This window comes from Vicugna pacos, chromosome 13, assembly GCF_048564905.1.
Source record: "Vicugna pacos chromosome 13, VicPac4, whole genome shotgun sequence".
Lineage (NCBI taxonomy): Eukaryota > Metazoa > Chordata > Mammalia > Artiodactyla > Camelidae > Vicugna > Vicugna pacos.
Window position 1 is genome coordinate 50,578,110 of NC_132999.1, and position 12,356 is coordinate 50,590,465.

Consider the following 12,356-nt stretch of genomic DNA (forward strand, 5'->3'; position numbering starts at 1 on the left):
TAATTTTACAGACCACTGAAGAATCTGGGCCAGTGCATCTAAAATCGTAATTTCAGATTAAATCTCCTATGTACTACTTAACCTCACTCAGTTCTTAAGTTTGTTTCTTCACCACAGCTCTGTATCACTAATTCTCTATAACTACTTTATAGAATCCATTCATTCAACAAACATTTAACAGATGTTATACTGCTCTGGGAACTGTATCAGATGCCAAGTGTCACTGATCAAAGAGCAGGACCAGGAGAGCAAGTAGAGATGTCTTGATATACCTCAAACATTGTCATCAGAAAAACAAATCAAATGTCACATGGTGAGTAAGTCAGCAGAAACAGCTTTACATACAAAGGGTAGTAGTGCTTTGTGAAGAGACTATGACCCCAAAGCCATATGCATTCTTTATAAAGTCAGTCCTGTCTGGAACACTGCTTTCAATCATTGACTGAGTCTCTTTAGGCACACAGACCTAAAGCACAAAGAAGAGAACAGTCCAATTTCTCCCATCATAAAAACCTAAACTGTATTTTGAAAACCTCTCCTGTTCAAATCAGAAGCCCTGTTTAATTTTTCCTTATTTTACGAAAGGGAAAACTTGGTTAAAAATGACCAATAAAAATCACACTGGGACAAATCCCAATCTGTTATAGAAAAATCAGGCAGTGCACCTGCAGCGCTCTGGATGGAGCCTCTGATTAGCTGAGCACAGGCACAAAACCAACAGCCACGCGGCTGCAGAAACAGAAACTACAAGATAAGCCTTTTCTTCAGTTTATTTTTCTTACAGTTTATCATATTCTTTATTTTTCTCCCCCACCTCACACAATTTTCAGAAAACACTGATGGAAATGTAGAGCCAAAATCCAGCAATCAAAAATGAAGATTCACCTTTATGTTAAAGTGGCACCTGTGTGATTCAATCTCCCTTTCAGGAGAGGGAAAAAGCTCACGCCAGCGATCAGAAAGTTATGGAGGCAAAAACCTTATCAAGTCAGGAAAAAAACTGAAATTCTTCTGAAAATAAAGCATTTAACTGCAGTCAGGATTATTTTGTCCATAATCCATCAGAAAAGTTTATGTGCTGCTTTGTTTTTTGCATATATGTAGATGACCTGCACTAAGAGGTTACTCCAGGAGAAATTAAAGCAAAATAAGACACGGATAGTGAGAAGAAAAATGTACAGAAAACACTTGATTCTCCTTACACTTTATACCCAATTAATGATCCACATATAATCTTATTACATAAACATTTCATACGCTGCAGCTTCAGATATTACCAAGGCCTTCATACGGTGTAATTTACTATGACTAAGAACTGTATGGGATGTGAAGTCCACTGAGCTCCTACCAGAATTTCTGCTGATAATGATTTCCAATATAAATCCCAGTTAGATATAAACTCAAATAGTTTTAAAAATGAAAACCGACAAGAATTCCCCACTTTGGCAAGTTAAAAAAAAAAAAACCCCAAGGCTATAGTTAAAAAAGAAAAAGTTGGAGTAGCTAAGATTGTGAGGTTTCTTAGGAATTTTAAGATAAACTAGGGATATACATGTGGTTTCTCCCAACAACAAACAACAAAGTTAATGTAATTAAATTATGTGAAAATATGGAGCTCATAAAACATGAGAAAACTAGGAAGAAAGCTTTCAACATTTCTGCATTGTGACTGAACCTGGGAAAGAAAATAGCCATTTGCAAATGAAAACAAACCCTAAAGGTACAAAACTAGCAGCCACCATCCCTCTCTGTGCTCCCCTTCCAGGTCTCCTGTGACTCTAGGCTGGTTTCCTGCGAAAGCCCCAACGGGCCCTCCTTCTAGCTCTCCTGCCACCCCTCTGCCCTCAGTTGTCAGCTGATCTTCCTAATACGTAATTCTGACTGTCACTCCTTCGCTGAGACTACTGGCCACAGAAGAACAAGCTCCTTGAGGTCACAGGATGCCCCGTACTCTTCTATCCAGCCTGACTTCTCTTGAGTGGCTACACCTTACCTCTGTGCCAGCCACATAGAACTGCCTGCTACTCCCTGATTCAGCTCTTTTGCTCATACTGTTCCCTCTGGCGGGAGTTCCTTTCCCTTCCCTGCTAAACTCCTACCCAACTCACACAGCTCTTCCGCAATGCCATCTCCCCGTGAGGTCTTTTTTCCTAGCTGGCTGTGATCCTCTCTCCTCTGCTACCTTGGTACTTTCGAACGTTTCTAATGGCACTAGTATTCCATCTTACATCATACATCAAATTATGTATCATCTCCACTGCAGGACTGTATACTCTCGGAGGCAGAAGCTGTTTAAATTTCTGCTTTATCCCCTGAAGAAACTGCTACAGTGCCTTACAACTAGAGGCACTCAAACCTGTACTGAGTCAAACTATACTGAGTTCTGCCCCAAGAGACTCATGGATGGAAAATACTTCGAGGGCACCGGTAGCAAATTCAAAGGGATGGTGATAGGATTTTGAAAAAAGTCTTAGAACATGGAAAATTCATGCTGATGGCAGAAATATTTTACTTTTGTAGGACTGAGACCCATAGGCTTTTGTGAGGTCACGATGGGAGTTAAAAAAAGAAACACACTGGACTCTCTTTCTCCAGGTAAATAATGAATGAACTAAAGAGTAATCTTTAAAAAAATAAACTCAATCATTTTGCCCCAGTCAGGCTGTAGAAAATAAAACAAGAAATACTAACAATTCTGTTAAAATAAAATCACAGATAGTTCTAGCTATGTGATTAGCCCCAGAAAAAGGCTTAAAATAATTCCTTGTTTTGTGAATTTACTTCCAAGTAATAGGAAGCCAGGCTAAAAATCACTTAGCTTTTCTTTAACCACAGGCTCCAAAAATGAATGACTGAGTGAATAAATGGATGAATTAATAAGACTTGATCCAGAGGTCACTATAAACCAGTGCCTCGCAAAATATTTGTGGGAAGGACTGGATTTTAAATATTTCCTATCTGTTCCAGACTGGTAGTCTCATAAAATACAATAAAAATGATGCAGCAATGCCTAAAGTGTAAGGCACACTTCTTCACTTCTCAGGGACCAGTAACACACTTTACAAATGGGAAGCCATCTGCTGTTTCCCCAAATCCACACACATTCAACACACTACCAAAGGCAGGGAAAGCTAGGATGCGTGCCTACCTTCTGCTCTTGCACCTCAAACACTGCTTCATGGACACTGCAAGCAAATAGTGAGGTAGGCAGATCACTTAAATCCATCATCTCTTCCAAATCATCTTCATTTTCCCCAAAAATCATCTCTTCTTCCTCTTCTTGGTCACTGCTACAGAGATCTGACTGGCTATCATTCCAAGATTTCATAGTGTCCCTCAGCATTATCTCCTAAAAGCAGGTCTTTTCCGTTTTTAAAGTTCTACAGGCATCTACTGTTAAAAAAAGAAAACAACAGAGACAAGACTTTGAAGGCCCAATAATGTTCCAATCAATTCATCAAATGAAGCAATTTTATTCAGGACAATAAATCAACGTTTAATTTAACTCATAACAGTCCTTATAAATGAATTCTATATATTCTAATTTGATTTGCTTAGCACATTTTACATTATATATTTCACTGGCAAAGACATATCATGAAAAAAAGGCCAAAAGTTTCCTAGTGAAATGGGGTGTATAACACAAACTGAGATACTATCAATATGTACACCAGTTTATAAGCAGCAGGAAGGAAAATGTGAACCAGCACTGCCTTCACATATTTGTTTGGGTTTTAGGTCTACAACACTGAAACTGGCACAGCAGAATAAAACCCACACTGATTGACTCACCATCTGCATCCTGAAATACGGTCTGCAATGAGCTGACTTTATCTTTTCAAACCAATGAGTTCTTTTTGAATATACTCTCAAAGAACTAAGTTATGCAGAACCAAAAATTCTGCATAAAGTTGGTCCCTGCTAATATCAGAAATATTTACAATAAGCAAAATCTGACAGAAGACAATGAAAAAGACGTCCTTTTTCTGAACATTTAAAAAATCACTCATTTTATCCCCAAGGCATGGAGCTGATGGTGTTCAATACTGGAACAGAGTCTGTCTACAGGACTATTTATATGCACTTTTGTCTCTTCTGATGAACTGGACTCCACACCTAACAGAGTGCCTTGAACAAAACACATTTCAAGACACTGAAATGGAACTTAAGTAATACCATCAGGCACAGAAAAACCAGGTGAGCATGACTGCTACTACCTCAGTATTACCTAATTCGTGATTTTCTCTTTCATTTCAAAGAACGTAAAGCCACAAACACATTGCTCATGCAGAGTACAGTACAGAGTCCCAGTTACAGGATAAAAACGGTGATCCTCCCTCCCACACTGTTATTTCACTGTATTGATCAGGACAGACTAATTATAAAAAGTAAAATCTTTACCTGTTTTTATAAATATTTCCCGAATGTCTATTGTGTGCCAGGTATGGGGAGTTGGGAGACCAACAAGACACAGCTTCTATCCTCAAGGAGCTCCCACGAAGCAAGAATTGCTTCTCAACAGCACTAACCACTCCAAAAGGACCCTGCTCCAGTAACTGGCTCCTGTACTTGGCATTTGTCCACAAGTTCCTTTTCCTCAGCAAACATACCTATTTGAGATTCCCGGCCCCAACCCCGCCCCCAAGCTTGAAAAAAGAAAAACTTCCATTTGGATTCTATCTTCCTCTCATCTACCTCCCTGTCTCGGCCTCATCTGTCCTGCTAGCTTCCTGGAAAAAGGCACCTGTATTTGCTGTGTTCGCGTCCTCAACTCCAGTCACTCCTGAGTTCAGTGCAGCTGGACTTGGGCCACCACCTTCTGGTGGAAACTGGCCTCGTGGTTTAGCAGCACCGTCTCCCGGGTGGCACCCGCCTCCGCGCCTCAGCCCACCCCTGCAGCTCAGGTCCCACCACCCATCGTTCACCCTGGGACCTCTCTGTGCCAGGCCTCCCTCCCTCTCGGGCTCTATCCTCCCCCGCTGTCTCTGTCACTGGCTCCTCTTTCTCCACTCACCCTTTACAACTTGGTCTCTTTGAGGTTTCAACCCCAGCCTCTTCCTCATCTTCCTCTTCCTGGGTGGTTTGATCCACACCCAAGCCTTTAACTACTTCACCACCAGTGTTTCTCAGCTTGGTTTCCTGCCTCCCTGTGGTTCACATACACAATACGTGTCTATCAATACTGTCTCTCATTTCATACAATTATTCTTACGCCGGGAAGGATGCCACCAGAGCTGAGGGGGAAGCAAGAGCAGTCTTGGACACTAAAGGGGATGGTGGTGTAAAGAACTATGTGATCCCAAGAGATTCCGAATTCGCCCAGGTCTTTCCTGCCCATGCATGCTGAAAATCACTAATCTATATGATTAATGCACCCAGATTCCAACTCTCTCCTGAGTTCTAGAATTGTATTTTTAGCTTTCCATTGAATATATCTATCTGGGAAGCTCACAGGTACTACAACTGTTTTCAACATATTCCTTTAAGTAGATTATTGTGCTGGAAATCTCTAATCTGGAAAGGTGCCCAGTGAGGGAAAAATGGTATCTCACTGTAAATTTCAATGTAATCTTTTCTTCAAGACTGAGTGGTCAGGTAGAGTCCCTGGCTCTCACAGCACTTGGTTCATTTCTCTGTTACATACTTATGATTATTTGTTTACAAATCACTCCTAGCTACCAGAGCATGAGTGCCTCTGAATCCCAGGTCCCTGGCACAGTTTCCAGCTACAGTATGTGCTTCATAAGGGCTGCTGAGTGAAAGCAGATAGCATTGTGTTTACCCATCGATATGGCAGCACAGACAAAAGAAAATGTAATTCTGCATGAGATTAGAGACAGCTTCCCAAAGGCGGCCATGGTTAGCCTTAAAGGATGAACAGAATTTCAGCAGAAGAATGGGGTGTGTTACAGTTTCTGGACAAGGACAGGGAGACAAAAGATCAGCATGCACAAGAGCATGAGATCTGGCGTGGTCAGAGTGCACCCTGTTTGGTGGGGGAGGCCTGAGTCAAGGTGAAAAATGTACATATGGGCCAGGTTGCCTTGCAAGTAGGGTTCCAGACATAAAAATCAGTCAATATCAGCATGGCATTGAAGGTTTTAGGAAGGGAAATGATATAACCATCCCAGTTTAACTTTCGGTATCACTAAAAGTGGGCTGGCTTTACCTCTTACTTCTTCGAGGCACTAATGTTTTTATCCTCCCCTTTCCCCATTACAAAGAGGTGAGGAAAATACTGGGCTTGGTTGGAGAGCTGGGGAGCTCTCTGAACCGCTAGATTTTGAAATTTGAGAAAGTCAAGCTATTTTTGGTAAGATTTCTGTTTGTTTCAAGTTCCTTCCTCCAACCCCTAAAAAGGGGGAAAAATTCAGAGCACAGGAAACAATCCTTCAGCTGACTTTAAAAAAAAATTCTTAGAATGTTACACCTTCATTTCCTGTTTTGTACCTTCATTTTTGGGTAACTCTGTCTTTTGATAGAATATCAAACAGAACAGTTGTAAGAACAGCACAAGAATTTCTGTACACACTTTTCCTGGAGTTATCAATTCCTTACATTTTTGTACATTAAAAAAAATCATTCTCTCACTTTTATACATATAAATTTTTTTGAACCATTAAGACTAAGATAGGGTATGCTCCCTTTACTCTCAAATAACTCAGTGCATAAGAACAAGTTCACTTTCTTATATAAGCCACAGTTCAATTATCAAAATTAAATAATTTAACATTGATATAACACTATTATCTAAATCAGAGCTTACTTTCAAGTTGTCAGTTATCCCCTATAATGTCTTTAGAGGTATCTTCCCTTCAATCTTTTTAGATTATTGTTAAATTATTTGCCTTTTGTCCCAAGATATCTCAATAATCTTTACAGCATTGTCACATTTTCTTCACTTATACATTACTGTGTATTTGATATGTTTTAAAAGGATGGATTGATGAAATATCACAGTAACTGCAAACAACTCTGAACACTCTTTAAGTATATCTCAGGAAGATTCAGGCTCCATAGCCAGACTTTTCTAGATTTAAACTCTGTCCCCTGCCCCTGACTACTCCATGCTAGGTAAATTACTCTACCTTCCTTTCTGTTTCCTCAACTATAAAGTGGGGGTGATGATAATCCTTATCTAAGAAGGATGTTAGAAGTATTAAATAGCAGGATACATGCTAAGTGCTGAGGATAATGCTTTGCATACAGTTGGTGCTCAGTAACTGTTTTTTCATAGGCACAATGCATCGTTGGGCTGAAAGGATCCCAGTAATATCAGAACCTTCGGTGGAACTGATATTTAAATAATAAAATGAGAAAAATACATACACAGATGATCTAATCTCAAGCAACAAAAAGGATCCAAAAATAAAACTAACACTTTGTATCATTTCAAGAAAATTGTTCCACTGCAGACCTATCAATAAAACCAGCTCCAAAGCAGCCCCTGGCAGTAGAGTCAGGGCTCCAGCACAAAACCATGTAAAGATTTAAAACCAAAGCTAGCTGAAAAAAGGCTATGGTGTACTTTTTAAGGGCTTCACAGAATTTTAACGTCGTAATTCAGCACACACAGTATTAGAGACGTTATCTTTCAGATGATGGTTCTCTTGCTAGAGGCTTGCCATGAGATTTGGAGGGGGGAGTCAAGGTATAGCTTAAGTCAACATCGTCGACCGTTTCCTAATTTTCTGACATCACAAATACAGCTAGATTTGAATAGAGAAATATGATCAGATCCGCCAGTGGAAAGGACAATCCCAGCGCATCTGTAAAGAAATCATCTTACAAGGTAACTCAGCTGGTACTTAAAAAGTAGTATGGTTTTATTAATGCGAAGAACAGAATGGCAAAGTACAGTGCTTCTATGCTGGCATTACTGGAGCTGTTGCTAACTCTGCCCCACTCCAGCTCCTATAAGACGAAGCTCTCCCTCAGTTTACTTACTAACCCCAGGGAAATATCGATTGGTTCAACAGAAAGGATTGAACCAATATCCACCAGCTTCTGTAAGCAACGGTCTGTGCTAACCAGGGTTTAGCATCCTCTCCAGCACAACTGTAGCCATGGCTGGCTTCTGGCAAATTGTTTCTTCATGGAAACATCAAATGAGTGGAAAACTCCAAGTAGCATGACCATCTGCTCTGCTACAACAAGCCCTGTGACAAAAGTAACTAATCAAGGCAAAATGTCAAGCACATGGATTGAACCTTGCATTTTAAATTCTCATCAAGAAAAGGTAAATTTCTCCTCCTGGAGGATTTTTTTTTTAAACTAATTTTTCAAATAGTATGCCTCTCAACTTGGTGAATATTTAAAATACCTTAGTTAGATACACTTTATTATTTTTGATGTGCTCAGAATGTTACTGATCAATACTGGAAGCAAACAAGTACCCCATCTCCAGCTCTACAAGTGTCCTGCTGTATAACCTTGGAAAAGCCACTTGGCTTTTTGTATTACATTTGTTCTCTCATATATAAAATGAGGAAAATACGGATGCTGCTGAACTACTAAATTATTTTTTAAAACTTCTAAATTATACATTTGGACTAAATTTCTTTAAAAAAAAACCCTCGGGATTGTCAATGTGGGGGTTCCAAAAAGCTGTCATGCAAGCCTCTATCTTCTACTTCCTCCTCATTCACCACTTATAGGAAGAATCTTACTATTTCAGTAGCTGTGATAAAAGAAAAAATGGGGCAACAGTCAAATAAAATAGGTGAAATTTAGATTTTTGAATTTTGTATGTTTCAATGACTACAGTTTCTTTTCCCAGGTAATCTAGAATTGGTCCTGTTGTAATTATTGAGGTTCAGCGAAGTACTTGTTAGTGTGAGAGAAATAACAACAAAACCCAACTGTCAGAACATACGAAAATAACAGATTTTAAAGAATAACTGAAGTAGGGATACAAACACTGAGGCTATTTGTTTCACTGTATATAATTCATTTCCCCTCCTGTATCCTCTACATTCTAGGAGAAAAGTGGAGATTCACTGTCTGACCTCCACCTTCTGTGGCTCTTTGGGTCTAAATAACAAATGATACTGAACTTTTTTAGAGCTTCCGTTATTTCACGGGCTTCAGACTGTTGGATTTCCAAACCACGCATTGCTTAAGTCTTTCAACTAATATACCCTCTAGCACCATACAAAATCTGTACTCCTTTGTAACCCTTAACATGCACATGTTTAAAAGCTTTACAAATGTTAAAATTCAATAGTGGGAAAAACCGTGTTTTCCCGAAAAGCACTGAAATCTCTTCCCACGCTAAAAAAGAAAAGGTTTGCCAACCCTGTAAAACATAAAGCTGACAGCGTGGCTAAAGGAAGGGCTCTCCGTTTTCAGGCCTTTCACTGTCTTCCTGCATCAGAAATCCATTTCTAGAAAACCAATATAAATCCCCACCAAAACCCACGAACTTGTGTGATGCACGAACATCTACATTCTGAGTCTCAATATTGTGTTTTTATAATTTAATATTTTGAAACTGAGCTAATGAAAGTCTTAAAACTAATCCTTTTAAATCATATGTAATCACAACGACAAATAAGTCAATTGCTTCTCTTATCACAACGACAAATAAGTCAATTGCTTCTCTTATCAAACTGTACATCAGAGACTTCTACTGAATGCAGAGACTTCTAAGAAAAGTTCAGATAAATGTGGTGTTCTAGGTAACTTTCAATAAGAGGGAGCCAATACTTTTGGCTTTGAGCACTACACTAAAACGTCACTTTAAATAATCCTAGTTTGTATCTGCAACACGGATCTGAAAAGCTCTCTGCACTGGACTCCTAATCCCTGAAGGAGATGATCAGATTTTGCACGGAAGCTAGAACGAAGCAATCAGAAAACAGACCGCTTTTGGTCTACCGGTCCAGGTAGCAGATGGAAGCAGATAGACAAGTTTCAAGAAGTTACGGAATAAGTAATGAGATGGTTACCCGCGCATCACGGAGGAGGGAGAACAAATGAAAAAGAGGGACTTCCAATTTGTGGTCGTCCCTGTTTTACCCACAGCACCCTTCTGCCTTCAGGAGCCGGTTGGGCCTGTCAGCTTTTCAGAGTCAAACAATCGTTGGGAGCGGAGAGGACAATTTTCTTGGTTTTGTTTTTCAAGACACTACCCGAGAGCTCCCAGAAAAGACCCTGGACTCGAGAGGGGCTGGACCCGGGAGGCAAAGGCGCAGCATCTCTAGGGTCTTGTGCACCTGCATATTGTTTCCTTTCTTTTCTTTCTTTCTTTAAAATTTTTTTTTAATTTACCTTTCCGCACCCTTGCCCCCCACCCTGCCCAGTGCCGGGTGCCGAGCCAGTTCGGAGAAGCTGGGCGCCGGCCCACCCTTCGGAGAGACTCACCTGCGCGCGTGGCCGCCGCAGGCAGGCAGGGAGCGGCCGGGGCGGCAGCACGGGCTACGTGGGAAACCCGGCGCCGCGAGGGACCAGGCCTGGGGAGACGCGGCGGCCGGCGGGCGGCGGCCGGGGCAAAGTCAGTGCGGCGCCCCGCAGCCTCGCCGCCACGCCCTCGACGCCGGCGGGAGCGGCCGCCTCGGCTGGGGCGCCAGCGGCGTCTGGGCGAACGAGGCTGCCGGCGTCGCGCGCGCGAGCCCGGCCCCGCGCGGCCCCCTACTCCGGCGAGCGCGCGCGGCGCAGGCGCCCCAGGTTGGCCGCCGGGCCGGGACGCGCCGGGCCCCGACGCCGGCAGGAAGCGGCCCCGCCCCTCGCGTACAGCCATGGGGCGGGGGCGGGGTGGGTCCCGGCCGCGCGCGCGCGCACTTGGCCTGCACGCAGGGGTTTTCTGGTACCCCACAGGTGGGGGGCTTGGGCGGTCGCCTTGGGGCGGGGCCTTTAGGTATCCCGGACGACAGGGCCTTTGGCGATCTTCTCGTCTTGCACTGTGACCAGGTATATCTTATCTCCTTTTCCTTCTGGCCCCATCATGTCGGTCGCAAGGATAGTTTGTAGGAGTATTATGAACATTTACTGAGGGCCAGTTACTATGTACACTGCACCGCGCGCGTGCTTTGCAAGATTTACCTCATTTAACCTCACAGTAACCGACGAACCGAACGTTATTATCCTTCTATAGATGAGGAGGACTTCCATGTGCTTAATTGCCCGAGGAGAGGCCGCTAGTTAGGTAGCTAAGCTACAGGTTGCATCCGGATGCTATTCCGTATCCTGGACTCAACCACGGTGGGATTCTTCTGCCTCCTCCTCCCCCCTCCTCTTTCTTCTCTCCCTCCCTCCTCTCCCCATCCTCCGCTTCCCCTCCCTCCTCTTTCCTCTCTCCCTCCCTCCTCTTCTTCATCACACGTACATTAATAATATTTATATTTCTAATGCTTTAGTTTACGTTTGCAAAACACTTTTCACGGCACAGTCCTGCATGATTCTCTCAGAAGCCTCGAGAGACAGTGGGCCATAATTATGCCTATTTTACAAATAGAAAAAGCAAGGGCATAAACTTTTCAATGAGTTGTCCACAGTTACAGTGGTAGGACTGGGGCTTCCTTTGGCAGATGATGATGATGATGATGATGATGATGATGATGATGATGATGATGATTTTACAAGGCATCTGAGCCAAACTTGGAAGGGAGTCTGTGTCTCTTCCCTTAGTTCACAGAGAGGAAAACAGAAGCACAGAACAGGAAAGGAATTTGTCTTAAGAGTGTGCAGTTAGAAGAAAATCAGCTCTGATCACTCACACATAGCCCCCTCAGAGGCAAAGTGAAGCAAAATGAAGGTCAAAATCAAGGCAGTCATGCTGTCAGGCACCCAGCCCCTGGATTATGTGGCAGGAAGAAGGATTAAAGTGTGTAGAATACATCTAGTCTTTGTTAGATGTAAACTAAGGAAATGGGGTTGCATTATGTCCCAATCATTCTTTAATACTTGACCTCACACCATCACAGAGATATGTCCAATGGCTCATCCCTCTGTCTTCCTGTTCATTGCTCCTGCTGCTTTCAACCCTGCTGCCCCCTACTTCCCACCAAATTCTCCCCTTCATTTGCTTAATGAATATGTATTGAGAGCCACTTCTTGCATTAAGGTCATCCTAAGAACCACAGTAATTTTTCTTCTCTAAATTTCTTGAACACAGCAACTTCAGCAAAAATTGAGTTTTTGGGTCAAATAAGTTTGGAAACTGCTGCATTCTGTACCCCTGCTTGAGGATCCATTAATGCACTTTAACACAGAAATGGCTCTGAGAGGTCCTCAAGTAACTCACAGTTTCCCTGAGGTATTAGGCTTTGTGCTGGATGCTGGGCTTGCAAGGATAAGAGCTACACAAATCTACCCCTTCAGGGGCTCACAGATAGTGGAGACAGACAAGTAAACTA

At 42.3% G+C, this 12,356-nt stretch overlaps 1 protein-coding gene across 2 annotated transcripts in view; it reads right to left on the bottom strand.

The window, feature by feature from the left end:
* Positions 1 to 10,700, bottom strand: part of RCAN3 (RCAN family member 3) — a 28,152-nt gene extending 17,452 nt beyond the window's left edge. Inside the window, exons 1-2 of one of the 2 annotated variants that reach the window (XM_072975101.1) lie at positions 10,366 to 10,700; positions 3,149 to 3,390 (exon numbers count right to left, since the gene is read on the bottom strand). In XM_072975101.1, the coding sequence (XP_072831202.1) occupies positions 3,149 to 3,343 (195 nt within the window). In that variant the 5' untranslated portion in view covers positions 3,344 to 3,390; positions 10,366 to 10,700. Of the gene's footprint in view, positions 1 to 3,148; positions 3,394 to 10,365 lie in introns of both variants that reach the window. The other variant, XM_072975100.1, reaches the window with a different exon arrangement.
* Positions 10,701 to 12,356: the final 1,656 nt, after the last annotated feature.